We start from the raw sequence: 16,036 nt of genomic DNA on the forward strand, positions 1-16,036 counted from the left end.
ATGGCAAGACCAATGGCGGCAAGAAGACTAAGGGAAAGCAGACAGAGGACAAGAAGAGTACCCTCTTTTTTCAAGGTCCTTGTGGATGATAACTTCTCTATCCAGTTGGTAAGTGCCCCTCTTCGGTTTCATCCTTCACTGTGTGTGCGTGTGTCTCATATATACATACATACTTACTATTTTGAGTTTCTAATGAATATGGGGTTTGGCTCATCTACGAGTATGGAGTACTACGGTACTACCTAAATATTTGTGTGACTGTTTCTGTATTTTCTTTTGCTTATCCCATTTATGAGATCTCTAACTGACTTCATATTATGTATCTTTCAGTCTATATGGACCACAGTATTTTGTTCATATATATATTTTGTCTTTTTGGAGTCTTATTGGGTTATGCAATAATGAGTCTTCATCATCTTTATCCCCTCAAACCCAACCTCCCTACTGAAGGCAGCATAAAATCATAAGAATCTGTAAACTGGTTAAGATCCTTAGTTGTTTGTCAGTTTCCCACTGATGGGGTATATAATGCTGCTTCTTTTGTCATTAATATGCATATGAATCAAATATTTTTAACTTAGCTCTTTCTGAAGATGTTTGCTTTTTGCTTGTTTCATAGTGATTATATACAAAGTGTTTGCTTTATATTTTGGTCTTGATATAATGTATTTTTTGTGTGTATTGATTCCCAATACTATTCATCTTGTCTACATCCTAAAAAATCAATTTTTGTTGCAGAAAATACCACCAGCTTTTTACAAGCACTTTGATGGAAAGGTACCTAAGCAGTCTCTTCTCTGGACCCCATCAAGAACCTGGAATGTTGATGTGCAGAAGGTTAATGATGGGCTCTTTTTCCAAAAGGGTTGGAGGGAATTTGCGCATGACAATGGTTTAGAGTTTGGTGAATTTCTAGTTTTCCATTATGCTGGAAATTCAGAATTCTATGTTGAGATATTTGGAAGAAATGCCTGCAAAAGGGGGCTTGGAATGGACGTTGGGAATAGTACTGACAGGCCTCTTGAAGAGGGACATGATAATGTAGTTAATAGCCCAAGATCAAAGTATGGTGCCAGCTTCACCAGACATGGAAAGCATAATGTAAATGGCCAGAGCTTAAAAGCCTCATCAGCTCCTGGAACTAGGACTAGGCAAGCCACTACTCCCATCAAAGAAGAGGTAGTTGTTATTGATTCTGAAACATCTGAATCTGAAGCATCTCAATCTGAGTCATCTGATTCTGAAACATCTAAATGTGAGGCATCTGAATGTGAGACATCTGAACCTGAGACATCTATGCATATTGATGAGCCTGAAACTGATCAACTTAGTGGTGATTCCGGAATTGGGTTGCCTAGTAAGTTTCTGAACTTGATAATTTGTTTTGATATCCTTTTGAAACTGCAGAGTCATTTTTTTGGTTAATTTATGCAGGAGACCAGTTGGGATCTAGAAAGAATTTGTCTTTGGAGGTTAGTCGTGCTAGAGCTCTTGAAGCAGCACAAAAATATTCCTCTGGGTTTCGGTATCCTTCCTTCGTTTGTGTCTTGCTGACCGCTTATGTGCACAAGGGACTGCTGGTATGGACATGAAACCAATATTTTGATGCATAGAACAGACTGGTTTTTGTAAGCATAATAATGTTTCCCACCCATCCTTAATTTTATTGATTTACTTTGCAAATATGCTTGAGAGCAATGATTTCATCTACACTGCCATGATTTAAATTGGTACAAATCACCAACTCTGAATTATATTTTTATGCAAAAGTATTATTATGAGTTAAATTTGATTAATAAACATGTTGTTGATTCTCTCGGTCAATCATATCTACATTATCATTTGCAAATAATTTGCAGCATGTAGCAAAGAGCTTTATGGAGCATTTGGGAAGGAGAAACAACGTCAAGCTTCAAGTGTCAAAGAGGTTGTGGACTGTGAAGTGTGTAAAAAACTCGACCTCAACCAGGCTATCTGCAGGGTGGTTCAAGTTTGTGAAGGATCATGCTTTGAAAGTGGGAGATGTTTGTGTCTTTGAGCTGATTAACAAAGGTGATGGTTTGATGAAAGTGTCGTTTTTTAGATGTTAGTTGGTATGTTTTTCAGTTTGGAGATATTGATTAGTAATTTTGTATTCATTTAAGACTTTGGGATGTTTGAGCACCATGTGCTGCCTCAATTTTGGTATATTCAAAAAAGCAAAAGAGTCTTCCAATTTGTATGCATTTTGAGATTCCAAGTTTGCATATAAAATTTGTGCCTCTAGTCTTTTGAAAGCTTATGTGTCGTGTTTATGTTATTCTCATCATTCTATAGTTTCAGTGCCCCATACATCTAGAAACATTTTGCACCATCATTAACAATACTGTTTTATAATGCATCAATTTTCAAAACTCCTAATTTACAAAAACGTCTGTCTCACCTTGCGTGGAATGTAGCGTATTTAGGCTTGTTTTTTTAGGACTTCCCAAAAACAGAGACTTGTTTTTTGAGGGTTTGATGGTTTGATGGTTATGTACTCATATGGACAGATTGTATTTCTTGCTTGCACTTGCACATTAGGATTATACCTTTGCCTCTTCCAAGTTCCATGTATTTGAGTGAATTTTTAACTTTTTCAATTGTTTTGCTAGTTTAATTCATATAGTTTAGCATTGCTCAAGTCACACTACTAGTTCTAGTTTGGCCATCTTGCGACTAAAGTTTTGGTTTCTGCTGCTCTGGGCCTTTTGACCTGTGTAATTCATCCTTTTGCCTATCTTTCAATCAATTGGGTGAGATAATGAGATAATGTGTAGTTCACATTTTCCCAATGTGGCTTGGCTTCCTTTACTGTGTAGTCTGTGCGTGATGTGTGAACTGTGAAAACTTTTAGACCTTTTTTTTTCAAATGCACAGAAGAACAATTGATTCGTACATCTGGTGAAATTTTCAAGTTTGACCCTAAAACTCATAAAATATGTAAAAAAACTGAAGGAGCAGAAGGGTTATGGGTCACATAATGTTGGCTGAGGCCCATCTTAATGGGTTGGGCTGAACAGGCTCGACCAAAATTGGGCCTATTTCGGATCTTTTCTTTTGTTTTGTTTTTTTCCCTAGGCAAATTCATTAGTGTTTCAATCACTTAAAATAGGACTCCGGAGGTTATATTTCCACAGTTTTTTTGTTCATAACACTCTATCACCTAAAAGAAATTCCAAACTTTTTTCAATTGTTTTATTCAATAAGGAAGGTAAAAGTTGAACTCTAACCATGAATTTTGGGATAAGTACTCTACTATTAGAACTATAAGTCGCCAAAAAAAATTCCAATTTTCTCATCATTATTTTTTAATTCTTTCAAGCTAAAAATAAATAATAGAAAAATGTCAATCGTGGTTGGCTTTTGTGCAGGCCAATGATCGTAGCCTCAATCGAAGGGCAGCCATTGCTAACCTCAGTTGAGGTTATTGATGTGTGGTCTTTATACCAAATTACTTAGTAATGGGCACAGTTCGGTTAATCAAACCATAAGTTCCAAACCTATATCCAAACCAACATGGTTGGTATTAAATACCTATAATCGAACCCGAACCACATAGCATTCCAATTGATTGGTTCAATTTATTGATATTATCACTTCGGTTATACGGTTTAGACTGAGCCAAATATTTCTGAAAAAGCATTCAATTAAGGCCCAAATTTAAATATTTCTCTAAATTTTTTAAACATACATAACATAATTAAAAATGCTCAAATTTATGGGTTTCATTCAAGTGTTAGTAAGTTTTAAAAAAATAATTAATTAATAAATTTGGTTCAGTCGTAAACGTCAGAATAAGATGTACAAATCAATAACCAAATCGGTCAATTTGGTTTGGACCAAACTTTAACCTCATGAATTATATGGGATGGGATCCAACCTTGAGCCATTGGCCATTTGATGATACTAATCTCTTAGCACTTTTTTTTTTGGGTAACCGAGAATGTCATGTGTCAGCTTTTGCGTACCAAATTAATTTCAGATTAATTTTTAAAACATATATAACATAATTAAAAATGCTCAAATTTATGGGTTTCATTCAACTGTCAGTAAGTTTTAAAAAAATAATTAATTAATAAATTTGATTCAATCGTAAACGTCAAAATAAGATGTACAAACCAATAACCAAATCGGTCAATTTGGTTTGGATTGGTTATATAACTGACAATTGTAAAAAAAAAAAACCAATGACCAATTGCTATTTGCCCACACCTAGAATCATCAACATCTCGAGTTGGGTTCGGGTTCGGGTTCAGGTTCGATCTAAATGGTTCTAATTGGGTTGGGGTCAAAAGCCAAGCAGGCCTAATCAAGATTAATCTTTGTATTTGGATTGGGTCGAACTAGTTTGTATAGGCCTGGACCAAATTTTAACCTCATGAATTATATGGGATGGGATCCAACCTTGAGCCATTGGCCATTCGATGATACTAATCTCTTAACACTTTTTTGTTTTGGTAAGATGTCATGTGCCAACTTTAGCGTACCAAATTAATTCTAGATTAATTTTTTAAACATACATAACATAATTAAAAATACTCAAGTGTTAATAAGTTAAAAAAAAAAGAATTAATTAATAAATTTGATTCAGTCGTAAACATCAGAATAAGATGTACAAACCAATAACCAAATCGGTTAATTTGGTTTGGATTGGTTAGATAACTAACAATTGTAAAAAAAAAAAAAAAAACAATGACCAATTGCTATTTGCCCACACCTAGAATCATCAATATCTCAAGTCGGGTTTTGGTTCGATCTAAATGGGTCTAATCTTAGCACTTTTTTTTTTGTAATTGAGGATATCATGTGACAGATTTCACGTACCAAATTAATTTCTTAAGCCAGTCAAAAACAAACAATCCACGCTTGATTTAGGGGATTCACAAAGAATTTTACCTCCCTTACTATCTAGTTTCAAGGATCGAACTGGAGACTCGAACTAATCTCTTTAACACTTTAGCAGTATTTAATTTTATTCTTTATTACATGGAACAAATATTTATGAGGACATTACAAATGGTTGGAACTTGAATAATTGAAAGTACCACTTGTAAGCACGTCCGTACAACAATGCATTGCTTTGTGTTTGAGGTGTTGGGCATATTTAATCTTATAATCTCCGGACCCAAAAAAAAAAAAATCTTATTATCTGTCATTTTATGTTTTCAAAACTCTTTTTCGTCTTAGGTGAAGTGGTGCTCACAGACTTCACAGTTAGTGTGTATAACTACAAAATCTATAAGAGTAACTGGTTCTTTGAAGCTCTAAAACCCTAAACCCCAACTACTAAAAGGACCCTATTATTTGGCGGGAAAATTAGACCCAATTAATTTTGCACCCTAATTTTTCACAATTCGCCAATTCGATTCTCATGCAATCCGCTTTCTACACAGCCTCCAACCAGTTTCCCCTTCCATGGAAAATTCGAGAAACCCAGTTCACAGCCCAGAAACCAGTCCCCAAGCAGCTCAAAACGTGCTTCAAAGCCCCAACCTATAACAACTCTTTGAGAACTTCAGTTGGGTATGAACCAGAAGAAAGTCTCGGCAAAGAACCCGGACCCGCCGCGCCGGGTCGGCTTCCGGTGGTGATTCGGAGGTCGGGTAGGGTTTCTAGGTACTTCTGGGATGGGAATTGTTTGCAGTTAGTCGGAGTAGATGGCGGTGCGTCGTCGTTTGGTCTCGATTTCGATGATGGGTTCCGAAAATTGTATAGGATTTGTAGTTTGGCTGTTAGGGATTTCTTTATTCCCAAGCAAGTTAGTGGAAATTACATGGATTATGTGAAATGGAAGTTCTTGCACCGGGTTTTCAGCTCGGCGCTACAGGTCCTTGCCACTCAGGTACTGATTTATGCGATAAAGCGACTAATTTGTTCGGAATAATTGATTGACATTTGAATGATATAACATTTTTAATGCTACAATGATAAAACAGAGAGAGTAAGCAATATAATGCAAAAGAATAAGTGAATATAACTGCTTTCATGCAGTTTGATAACTTTAGGATTATAGCCCTCGGAAAATAGTCATAAATGATTTTTTTAAGTTATAAATAAAGTTGTGGTTTATATGGTTAGTTATACGTGGGGATGCACTGATATTAGGCAATGTTTCGGGCTATTGGGATTGGGTACTCTCGGTCGCTCCCAGCAGCTGCTGCCCTTAACTGGGTCTTGAAGGATGGACTTGGACGGCTGAGTAGATGCATCTACACTGCTAGTCTGGCTTCTGCTTTTGATACCAATTTGAAGGTTTGACTTCTACTCTGTTAGTATTTGGTAAGAATGATCATCTTCATTTGTTTTCGATATGACACTAAATTTCTTACTAGCACTGTTTTTGGTGTTTAAACAAAAGTAACTACAAGTCCCAAAATACAGTGATATGGAGTACTTAGAATGTGATATATAGAGCTTCAACCAATCATTAATTTTTTTGTTTTCTCATTTGAAGAGGGTTAGGTTTTCAACGTCCGTTCTATTCAGTTTGAGCATTGGAGTTGAGTTGTTGACGCCTGCATATCCTCAGTACTTCCTGCTTCTTGCATCCTTAGCCAACATTGCAAAACAAATAAGCTTGGCTTGCTATATAGCAACTAGTGTAAGAACTGAGACACTTTTTGTTGCTAACTTTTATGAGGTTGGTTTTTGGCACCTTCTCATTTTGAGTGTTTAAGCAGTCTGCTGTTCATCGAAGCTTTGCAATAGCAGATAACCTTGGTGAAGTTTCTGCAAAGGCACAGGTTTGTTATAATCTTTCCTAGAAAATAAGTTTTCTATCAATTATCTTTCATATACTTAAAACAAAAAATATACTGACCGATGGTATGGTTTTCAGATTCAAACGGTGTGCTTTGATAACCTTGGCCTTTTGCTTGCTGCACTGTTGAATTTGTTGTTCAAGAACAGTCAAAGGTTCTCTTTTTAATTTCCACTTCTAGAAATTATTAACCTTTAGTTTACATGACTTTTCTTCTTATTTGTTGCTGGCAAGCTGACTGGATGACAAACCTTATTTAGTATTTTCTGCCAAGGCTTTTGACACTACATATCATAACCAACCTGCACTATAACTATGTTATTGATTGGGTGTGGAAAAGTTTATATAGACTTCCAGGTGCTCTTCCATAGAGGTTCTTGTTCATATTTTTTAATGTGAAACTAAGAATAAAAGTAACATCCCAGTGATTAAATCAATATCGATTGAAATATCTATAAAGTATAAACTGTCCAGTTTATCTGTTTATTTGCTTTTCTGGGCCAGTAGGTTATAATGTCATTTTGTCCTGTTCGTGGTGATGTCTATACTATTATAATTATCAAATCTTATTCTTTCTTGCTTTTTTTTTTGGCCACTTATTCTTTCATGCTTTCTAACTTCTTGTTGATGTGCCAGATTGCAAACAGGCTTACCCTTTGTTGTATACCCCATTTTCTCAGCATTTGACCTTTTTGGAATATATCAAGGGCTTAAACATGTCCATTTACAAACATTAACTAAGGTGAGTAAGCATTCTCTGCTCATCTAATCTCTTTTAGCAGCCTCAACTGGGCCATTTTTCTATGACAACATTTGTGATGAATATGAGCCATTACCATTTTTATGAGGACTAAGATAAATTTCTTCATAAATGAATTAAGTTCAGTGTCTCACTTTTGCACTGTTCTTGTGTCCAGGATAGACTTGAAATTTTACTAAATACTTGGATCGAGTTAGGTTATGTTCCTGCACCTGCAGAAGTGAGTAAAGAGGAAGGAATTGATTTCCTAGGGAGCAAAGGTTAGGTCTTTCACATGCATTTCTCATAGCCTTGTTTCAGTGTTTTCTTATTTAAGCACCTATAAGCTTAAATCCAAAAACTGGGCTTTGAATCAGACAAAGGATTATGGCCCATCAGAATAGGGTACTTGGACCCCAACAATCAGATCCCCAAGTTATCCATGATGGCAATGCGCTCTACGAGTGGTGAGGATCATTACTTCATATCCATGGAGATCTTGTACACAAGAATTCGAAGAACTAGGCGGGTAAGTATATTAATGGATTTTTAACCTAGGAGTCGTGTTTATGCATGATTCTTTATAATGATCAAAATTTCTTTCCCTTTATGAATTCTAGCAAGGCATCCTTCTTTGTCTACGGGAAGGAGCTGGCACTGCAGATGTTATAATGGGTTTGTTGCAGGTAATAAGAATTTTCTTGAAAAAAAAAAAACTTTGCAACATTATTAAATAGTGTGGTGCTTGCACCATTAAAAAGTTTCTGTCTCCTCAACTTTTGTCAATTTGTTTGGTACTTTGGTAATTTGCTATGTAGGCATGCTATATCCGCAAAGCCCTCCTTACAAACAAGAATAAGTGGGAGAACATGGTAAATGCTGGAGGTGCATTAGACTCAACTCTAAAGGAGTGGTCTAAACTGATTGAGGAGTGCAAGCAATGTGCACAAGGCGATATGTGCCTGTTGAACGAACAAATGTTGGCATTGGGTTGGGCTGCTAAAAATATTTTATTGAGTACGCAAGAACAGACTCGATACAGTTTTGTAGATGACTGAAGATTCCTTCGTATGTCTATGTATATTGTGTTGGTTTTTTTTTTTTTCCTAGCTTTGGTGGGTTCTCCGTCATGCCATGGAGAATTTTGGGGTTTACACAAAACTCAAGTGTATTTTAATATTTATTAAGTAATTTATTTGCATTTGTATTTGTATTTGTATTTGTATTTTGATTTGTTTATTAGATGTAGCCAGAGAAGGCCAAAGAATTGAATAAAACTGCCCCCGTCTTGGTTATTTATCAAGTCTTTTGTTCTCACTTTTATTTCGATATGTAAATTTATGGGTTGAATTGTCCTTGCGCATAAATTGAGAATCTGCATTCTCATGTCCCACCCCATATTTACAAAAGAAAAAAAAATTGGTACAAAAATTTCTTACGAATGCATGCATGCATGATGCATCTTTCTCATAATCGATGCATCTCATAATCACTATAGTCTATGTACATTCTTGATCATGCAATCAGCATTACACCAGTTGTATATATTGTATATAAGAAATTAAGAATTTTTCTAGATTTACATAATGGAACTTTGACGTAATTGGTAATCAAATTCTAAGGATAAGCTATGTGCTGTAATTGGTTAATAGTCTAAGGAAAATACATTGTCTTGTACATATATTCTGTGAATCATGTTCAATGATCTTGAAAATCTGGAAGCTACAAGGTCTGGTACAAGGAACAATCTTTGTATTGCTCATATACAAACCATTATATTTACAGTGGAATTGTTTAATGTCCCACAAAAGTAGTATAACTCATTTACAAGCCTATTCAGTTTCACATCAATGTGAAAAGGAGCTCGCCTCAGTGCTATACACGGAGTAATCAAAGCTGAAATTGCCTCTCTCTTCATCCCATTTTAAAATCTCCCTTGAATATTTAAGAGCTGCATCCACGCTGGCAGGCTGCAATCCCTTTACCACAGATGCGTATAATTTCTTCCCAGTTAGAGAAGAGTAAAGCTTCTTGAACTTTACTGCAATGTAATGAGATGCTAGCTGACCCAGTGAGGGGCTATTGTTAATGTTGTTGCTGTTGCTGTTGCTGCTTGACCGATGACGGCTAATGACTGGATGAAAATCATCAAACCAATCACACTGAGTTAATGGTACCCGCTCTATCTTTTCTTCAAACAAATCAAACTTGTTTAGAATCAAAAGGAAGTCCATATGTTCAAAGGTTGGGTGAGTAACGATGCTTTCAAAGAACATCCTGCTCAGCAACATCTTGTTAGTGAAAGATCCATTCCCATCAGCAGAAAACTGATCATAGTCACTCAAGGACACACAGAAGATGACCATTCCAACATCTTCAAACATCTCCAACCACTTGCAGTTTTCTCCTAGTCCTCTTGCATTTACTCGAATAAGCTGGTACCTAAGAAGCAACCAGATAAAACAATGGTTAATGAACAGTCAAACTCATCAAAGCAAGAAGCATACAATGTCTGTGGAATTGAAATTAGATGATATAAAATGTAGTAGTAAATGTGTCGAACATTATAAGGAAAGTAATTGATTTTAATGATGTTACCATAAACTTTTTCACATTTACCAGTATATCAAGCATCTAAATGATTTATATAATTTTTTTTTTTTATCCACATAAGTTTATCAATAAAAATAATTCTTCAAAAAAACCAAATGACCATCTCAGGGCCACCTGAAATGCACAATAAACATTGGTATGAACCTAAGCAAAGAGTCACGCTGATCAGTAGTAGTGATGGTATCTTCAGATGCTAACTGGGGAAATGAGAAGTCCACACAAGCAAGCCCATTAGATGAAGTAACACCTTCAGCATATAGTATGTCTAAATCTGAGGGCTCGTAGTCTATTCTTAATATGTCAACAGCCTGAAAAGGGAAAAAAGATAATCTTAGAAATTTTAACAATAAACTGAAAACAGAAATGAGATGTGGATTATGCAACAGTATGAGGCCTCTCGAAGCAATTATCCGGTAACAAGGCATTTTCAGAGCCAAAAATATACACACAACCTTCCCTTGGCCTTTCAACCCATATTCACTAGAATGAATCAGTACATCTTCCCCATTAGCACAATTTTTCTTGTTTGAACTTTGAACTACTTGGAACCCAAGACATATCTAAAGATATGATCATATACTTACACATACAGAATCGCACAAACATGCGTTTTCAAGATCGCATGCCATTTATAAATATCATCAGCATGTGTGCCATTTTATGACATTTGTGGATTTAAAGGATTTCACTACATCTTACAATCACACTTATATTATCTTCTTCATTCAGACATCGTGCAAACCCACCTTTTCTAGCCCCAAACCAATTAAATGATAGAAAATTGCATGATTAAAAGACCAAGTCCATTAGATTAAGCACAAGATAATACTATTGAACAACATTAATACCACCAAAACAATTTACAAGAGTTAAACAGAGGCCACAACATGATCTTACCCTCTCTATGAAATAAGTAGCAACACTAGGGAGCATTTCCAATTCACTTCTCCGGTTATATGTGGCCTGAATGGCTGAATCATTCCACAACTCCTCAACCAATGGTGCATATTCACGAGTAGCAGCTGGGAAAATGGCTTCCAGATCGCCTGATGCCATAGTCTTGAGAAGCCAATCAGAGAACGCTTTCAGCCTCGGGCCAATGGAGTAAAGATTTTTGTCATTGTTGTTCCCTGTTGGTAACCAGCAGACAAATTTTATAAGAAATATATGAATTTCTACATGGTCATGCTGAATGCAAGCCTCTGACATTTGTGATTCAGCATATAAAACCCAGTATGATACATGACCAACCAACCTGACTAAGAGAAGCACAATAGATACAATGTTAATTAACCAACAGAGAAAACTTAAGTCCTTGCAGTGAAATTTACACAAATTGCCAATCTGCTGTCAAACACCATGTCCTGCACAATCTTTTTGTAAGTTGTTTTGATGTATAAACATCTTATAAAAATGTTATCTAGCTCCATTCCTGTATACATCTCCGTTGCCGATTCTGTTCTGCAGGTCTAACATTTAGCAATCCATTTTCTTTTAAAAGAAAAAAAAAAAAAAAAAAAAAAAAAAACACTGACAATATGAGTTCAACATTTAAATTATTGAAATTCCCATATATCAAGCAAGCATTCAAAATTTCCTCTCAGCACAGTCATGCATATAGAATAAAATTATGCAGATCAATGTATGATTACTGAAAACTGTTCCCTTTTAAGCTATTATAACTAATTCAAAAAGAGAATAGAGAAGAAACCCCACAGAAAAAAATAAACTTTGTATGCACATGCACATGTACAAGTCAAAGAAGAGATAGAAAATGTCACAAAATTATATGCACTCGTACCACTAGCATCCATTTGACTAGAAGAACATTGCTTCCTCGTCTCAGCCAAACTTTCCTCTTCAAAACGCTCACGGCCCTCAAGAAGTATACCAAGATAGCCATACACATTGCTCTGTATTGTAAACTTGATATTTTCACACTCATCCTCCGAGAAAGGGGTAGCTTTATATAGAATCTTGGCCTGAAAGAAGCATTTATAATTTGATAAATTAACGCTCTTCTTTAGGGTTTTAATTAAAATGTTGCACAGAATAACAGCTATATTATGAAAGACCAGATAAGTCAACCAAAAAACAGACCAGATAAGACTTAGAAATGGAAAAACTCAGTACAAACCTGTTGGGTAATAGGTCCGTCCTAGTTGAGGTATCTAAAAAATTGACTATTATTTTCCAGTATGTGTGCATGTCACATAACATGTATGGTCGTGCATGGAAAACTCAATTCAAAATCCCAATAGAAAACAAAAATACAATTTTCAGCAAGTATGCGTTAACAATAATGACTAAATATAAATTTAGGGCAAAAGTTTAAACTAGAACTTCAAGAAGCAAGAAAGTTAATTATTTATACACAACCATCAAAGTGATATTTAACTTAAAAACCACACTTTGGAAGAAATGCCGAGGTTCTTGTTATTATAGCAGTCCACAAATGTTAAAAGGAATGTTATGGAATCCGACCCCTCATTCCCACATACATGTGAAACACACAGGTTAGATACAGTTGGATCTATCTCTTGCTTCTTGAAAAAACAATAAATTATTCAGCTATGCAATTTACTATATCTGGGAAATCCTCACATAAACAGAATAGTACGCATAAGAAGATTACACATATAACTTGTGATTAAAGCAATCACCTGTTTAAATATAGTACTTGTTCCAGATCCATTGTATCCAACTAAAAGAATCTTCTGAAGTGTTCTCTGCTCAATGTAATCAGGAACGACTCTGCTACCCACATAGTTCAGGGGTTCGCCACAAGGATTTGAAAATTTAGAGGGAACTGGCAGTGACAAGACAGCACAGACAAGCTTTGTTCCAGCCTGAAAAATTGATTAATAACAATTTAATATACATGAAAATCTAAACAAGAAACAAAAGATGATTCAAGTATTCTTCTCAAAAAACATACCTTCCCCCATATGTATCCTTTTGTATTTTTCTGGCCCTCCTCTTGGTATGATCCATCCTCATTCACCCAAAAGTGCGGGTTACCAGCACATTGAACTCCTGCCAACTGCAACGTTCAACAAAAGGGTCATATATAACCCTGCACATTCAACCAGCTGCAACAACAATAAAATAGGTCTAGAAAGTTCAACCTGCAACATCCGGAGCTCTACTTTGGTAATTTCCCGACCATTGATGAAAACCTGTGTGTTTCCATTGCTAGCATTTGGCTTAATGGGACCCCCAACACTAAGATGGGGACTAATTACCTTGGAAGGCTTCTGTCCCTCCTGTAGAATTCAACAGGAAAATTGAAATTCAAAAGGGTGTAACAAATTTAAGCACCACAAACAACAAGAAACGCCTCAAAGTAACCATATTCACCTTTCCCCAAAGACCGGAAACTTTATCATACCAATAGTTTCCTGGTTTTAGCTTCTTTGGTGGGTTTGGGCAGGTTTGCAATACAACCAGCTCCTCATGACAAAGGGGTTGTCCATTCACACAAATATAATCCGGCGGCAGCTGATTTGCTTCGCAGAACTTCTCAGCTTTCATCACCTGTCGAACCTCCAAATCATTCAGCAGCCGCTTGAGCATTCTAGAGCACTTCCCCAAGCTCCCTCTTTTGGACTCGTCAATAGAAAACCCAATGCAAGTAACACATTTTCGACCTTCGGGCATCGACCCCATGGCTCTAAGCACACAACTACTACAATACTTGGCATCACAAACAATACAAACCTCCTTTTCGGTGAACCGAGTACCCTTCAAACACCGATAACAACACCTCTTCTTCCCTTTGCTCTGAGGCTCCTTCTTCGCCTGTACAACCTCAGACTCATCTTCATCATCAATAGCATCGTCAGACTCAATGTCTCGAAACGTCACAACCGGCTGTGACCGCCGTGCATCACATTCCACGGCTTTAATGGAGGAAACCCGAGATGACGGATAGTCCAAGCTCAATACCGACTCCGTGGAGGCCCAATCGGGTTCGGGTTGATTCAAATCACTATTCAAATCCAAACTCTCCTCCTTCCCACCATTGGGAGCTGCTCTCAATGCTTCGCTCCAACCCCAACTACCATTATTCACATCCGACAGCTCCCCCGACCCGTAATTCAACCCATTCGAAAACTCCAGAACGCCGGAGCTACTCAGTTCGCCGGACAACACACACCCAACACCGCTCTCCACAGCTCTCCCCTCAAACCCAATCACAGAGGTCGGCGAAACAGTGGACTCCGACCCTTCTTCCAATTCCTTCGTTCCATCGTCCTCGCTACTCCGATCGAACGCGATCACGGAAGTGGGAGAGACCGTAGATTTCGCAGAGCCCAACCCTTTGAGCTCTTTCGAGAAGGTCTTGCTCAGCAAACCCGTTGCCAGCACCGGTTGGACCACCGGCAAGGACAGTTTATCGGGCAGCGGAACCTGACCGACCACCGCTGCCACCGGGATTCTGTCAACGTTGATTGGAACTGCCCGGGGCAGATCGTAAGTCACCGGAGGACCCTTGTACTCTATAGCAAACGAGTACTCGACCCCATCGTTGGAACCCGAACCTGAATTCGTGCCCTCCGGTGGCATTGCGCAGCTGGAATCAAGTCGGAAACCCTAACACGACGACAAACCAAACCCTAGTAATGCCCAACAGAGCAAGCAGTAGTGCAAAGAATCATCCAAAAGAGCTCAAGGCAATGGCGTGTCTGAGTTTCGATTGGTGGAGATTGGAGTGGGAGAAGAGCAAAGGGGTTGGGAAAAGGAGAGAGGAGGATTGTTCATGGGAAGTCCAAGGCTTGGAGCTGTGGGTAGCGTTTGGGGAGAAGAAAAATGTGTTGGGAAAGTTGGAAGTGGGAGACTGCGGAAAGTGACAGACAGAGAAGAGAGAAAAAGAAAATACAGGAGCTGGTTTTGGATTGGAATCTTTTTGTTACTTTCTTTTTTTGTTTTTTCGTAATTTTGCTTACTTTTTTGGGTTGTTGGTGGGGGGTGGGGTCCAGTTTTGGGGTCACTTTTGTCTTTTTTGCTTCGTGGTGTTGGTATCGGAGAGGACCACGAGGGCAGTACGGACTTTACGCTTTGCAGTTCAACGTGGACTGAATTGGCTGGGTTCAAGTGTTCCAGAGTTCTAGTGTTGGGCAGTGAATTTCAGGCTTTCAGCCAATCACTTTTGTAAGCGTGGAACTGGAATTAGAATTCTGTTTCTTTGTTTTGTTAAACTCATGTACTCTCCTGCAATGATATCTGCAATTATGAGACTGCTTGCTCATAAACATGAAACTATGAAACTGGCTTATTTATAAAAATAAAATAAAAAACTATGAAATTCACTTGGATTATAATAAATGTCAAAGTGAAAAAGTAGAAGAAAAATATGGAAAAGAGAAGGTAAGTAACAATTATTTCTCTAATAAAAATATTAGAAAATAATACCAAATGTGTCTTTACCTATATAATATTAATGAGTGTCTAGCAACATTAATCATAGTGTGTGACATATATATACTAAATGTGAAATATTCATTGTATATGACAAGTGTAGATTTTTTATTAACTCTTTCACTGTTTCACATGTCTAAATCCTCAATAATCTTGAGGTGGAAGCAAGTAATTGTCGCATGCTCCAAAATGTTTAGGGACACAAAATTTTATAAATCTCATATGTACTTATATATTATGTAATATACATGAAAAATCGAGAGGTCTACTTTTATAATTTGTCTTAGACCCTCGTAATATCATCCCTTAGTTGATATTATAGAAGTGCGAATGTTAGAAAAATATTGAAGTTGGATTTAGATCTTTGGCCTTGTTTGGTATTCTATTCAAAAACTAATATTTTTTTTCAAAAATAAAAAAATAAGTTTTAGTAAAAAAAAACGTGTTTGGTAGACTAATTTCAAAAACAATTTTTAGAAAAA

General features: G+C 36.9%; 3 protein-coding genes across 3 annotated transcripts; 2 read left to right on the top strand and 1 right to left on the bottom strand.

The window, feature by feature from the left end:
* Positions 1 to 12: 12 nt before the first annotated feature.
* LOC147284553 (B3 domain-containing protein Os01g0723500-like) lies at positions 13 to 2,090 on the top strand. The gene is made up of 5 exons (XM_086245705.1): positions 13 to 108; positions 739 to 1,202; positions 1,293 to 1,357; positions 1,438 to 1,580; positions 1,860 to 2,090. The coding sequence occupies exons 1-5, from the start codon at positions 13 to 15 to the stop codon at positions 2,088 to 2,090; spliced, it is 999 nt and encodes a 332-aa protein (XP_086101831.1).
* A 3,150-nt stretch (positions 2,091 to 5,240) lies between these two features.
* On the top strand, positions 5,241 to 8,738 carry RUS4 (root UVB sensitive protein (Protein of unknown function, DUF647)). Its single transcript, XM_086245002.1, has 10 exons — positions 5,241 to 5,863; positions 6,127 to 6,273; positions 6,476 to 6,622; positions 6,702 to 6,764; positions 6,860 to 6,936; positions 7,418 to 7,523; positions 7,699 to 7,801; positions 7,898 to 8,049; positions 8,141 to 8,206; positions 8,339 to 8,738. Exons 1-10 carry the CDS (start codon positions 5,393 to 5,395, stop codon positions 8,576 to 8,578), a joined length of 1,572 nt encoding a protein of 523 aa, XP_086101128.1. The 5' UTR covers positions 5,241 to 5,392; the 3' UTR covers positions 8,579 to 8,738.
* A 397-nt stretch (positions 8,739 to 9,135) lies between these two features.
* On the bottom strand, positions 9,136 to 14,997 carry XLG1 (extra-large G-protein 1). Its single transcript, XM_086243751.1, has 8 exons — positions 13,494 to 14,997; positions 13,262 to 13,399; positions 13,072 to 13,176; positions 12,797 to 12,982; positions 11,935 to 12,115; positions 11,031 to 11,263; positions 10,278 to 10,441; positions 9,136 to 9,962 (listed from the first exon to the last, which is right to left on the bottom strand). Exons 1-8 carry the CDS (start codon positions 14,700 to 14,702, stop codon positions 9,368 to 9,370), a joined length of 2,811 nt encoding a protein of 936 aa, XP_086099877.1. The 5' UTR covers positions 14,703 to 14,997; the 3' UTR covers positions 9,136 to 9,367.
* Positions 14,998 to 16,036: the final 1,039 nt, after the last annotated feature.

The sequence above is a fragment of the Dryas octopetala genome, chromosome 5, assembly GCF_963921425.1.
Source record: "Dryas octopetala chromosome 5, drDryOcto1.1, whole genome shotgun sequence".
NCBI lineage: Eukaryota > Viridiplantae > Streptophyta > Magnoliopsida > Rosales > Rosaceae > Dryas > Dryas octopetala.

What these genes read in the sequence shown, in the direction of transcription:
- LOC147284553 (XM_086245705.1), top strand. Translation starts at nt 13, where the DNA reads ATGGCGGCAAGAAGACTAAGGGAAAGCAGACAGAGGACAAGAAGAGTA. An exon ending in TTCCGGAATTGGGTTGCCTA is followed by an intron (nt 1,358 to 1,437) that starts GTAAGTTTCTGA and finishes TTTATGCAGGAG; the next exon opens with ACCAGTTGGGATCTAGAAAG. An exon ending in ATGTGCACAAGGGACTGCTG is followed by an intron (nt 1,581 to 1,859) that starts GTATGGACATGA and finishes AATAATTTGCAG; the next exon opens with CATGTAGCAAAGAGCTTTAT.
- RUS4 (XM_086245002.1), top strand. Translation starts at nt 5,393, where the DNA reads ATGCAATCCGCTTTCTACACAGCCTCCAACCAGTTTCCCCTTCCATGG. An exon ending in CTTGCTATATAGCAACTAGT is followed by an intron (nt 6,623 to 6,701) that starts GTAAGAACTGAG and finishes GTGTTTAAGCAG; the next exon opens with TCTGCTGTTCATCGAAGCTT. An exon ending in TGATTTCCTAGGGAGCAAAG is followed by an intron (nt 7,802 to 7,897) that starts GTTAGGTCTTTC and finishes GCTTTGAATCAG; the next exon opens with ACAAAGGATTATGGCCCATC.
- XLG1 (XM_086243751.1), bottom strand. Translation starts at nt 14,702, where the DNA reads ATGCCACCGGAGGGCACGAATTCAGGTTCGGGTTCCAACGATGGGGTC. An exon ending in AAGGATACATATGGGGGAAG is followed by an intron (nt 12,983 to 13,071) that starts GTATGTTTTTTG and finishes TCAATTTTTCAG; the next exon opens with GCTGGAACAAAGCTTGTCTG. An exon ending in CTACTTATTTCATAGAGAGG is followed by an intron (nt 10,442 to 11,030) that starts GTAAGATCATGT and finishes TTCCCTTTTCAG; the next exon opens with GCTGTTGACATATTAAGAAT.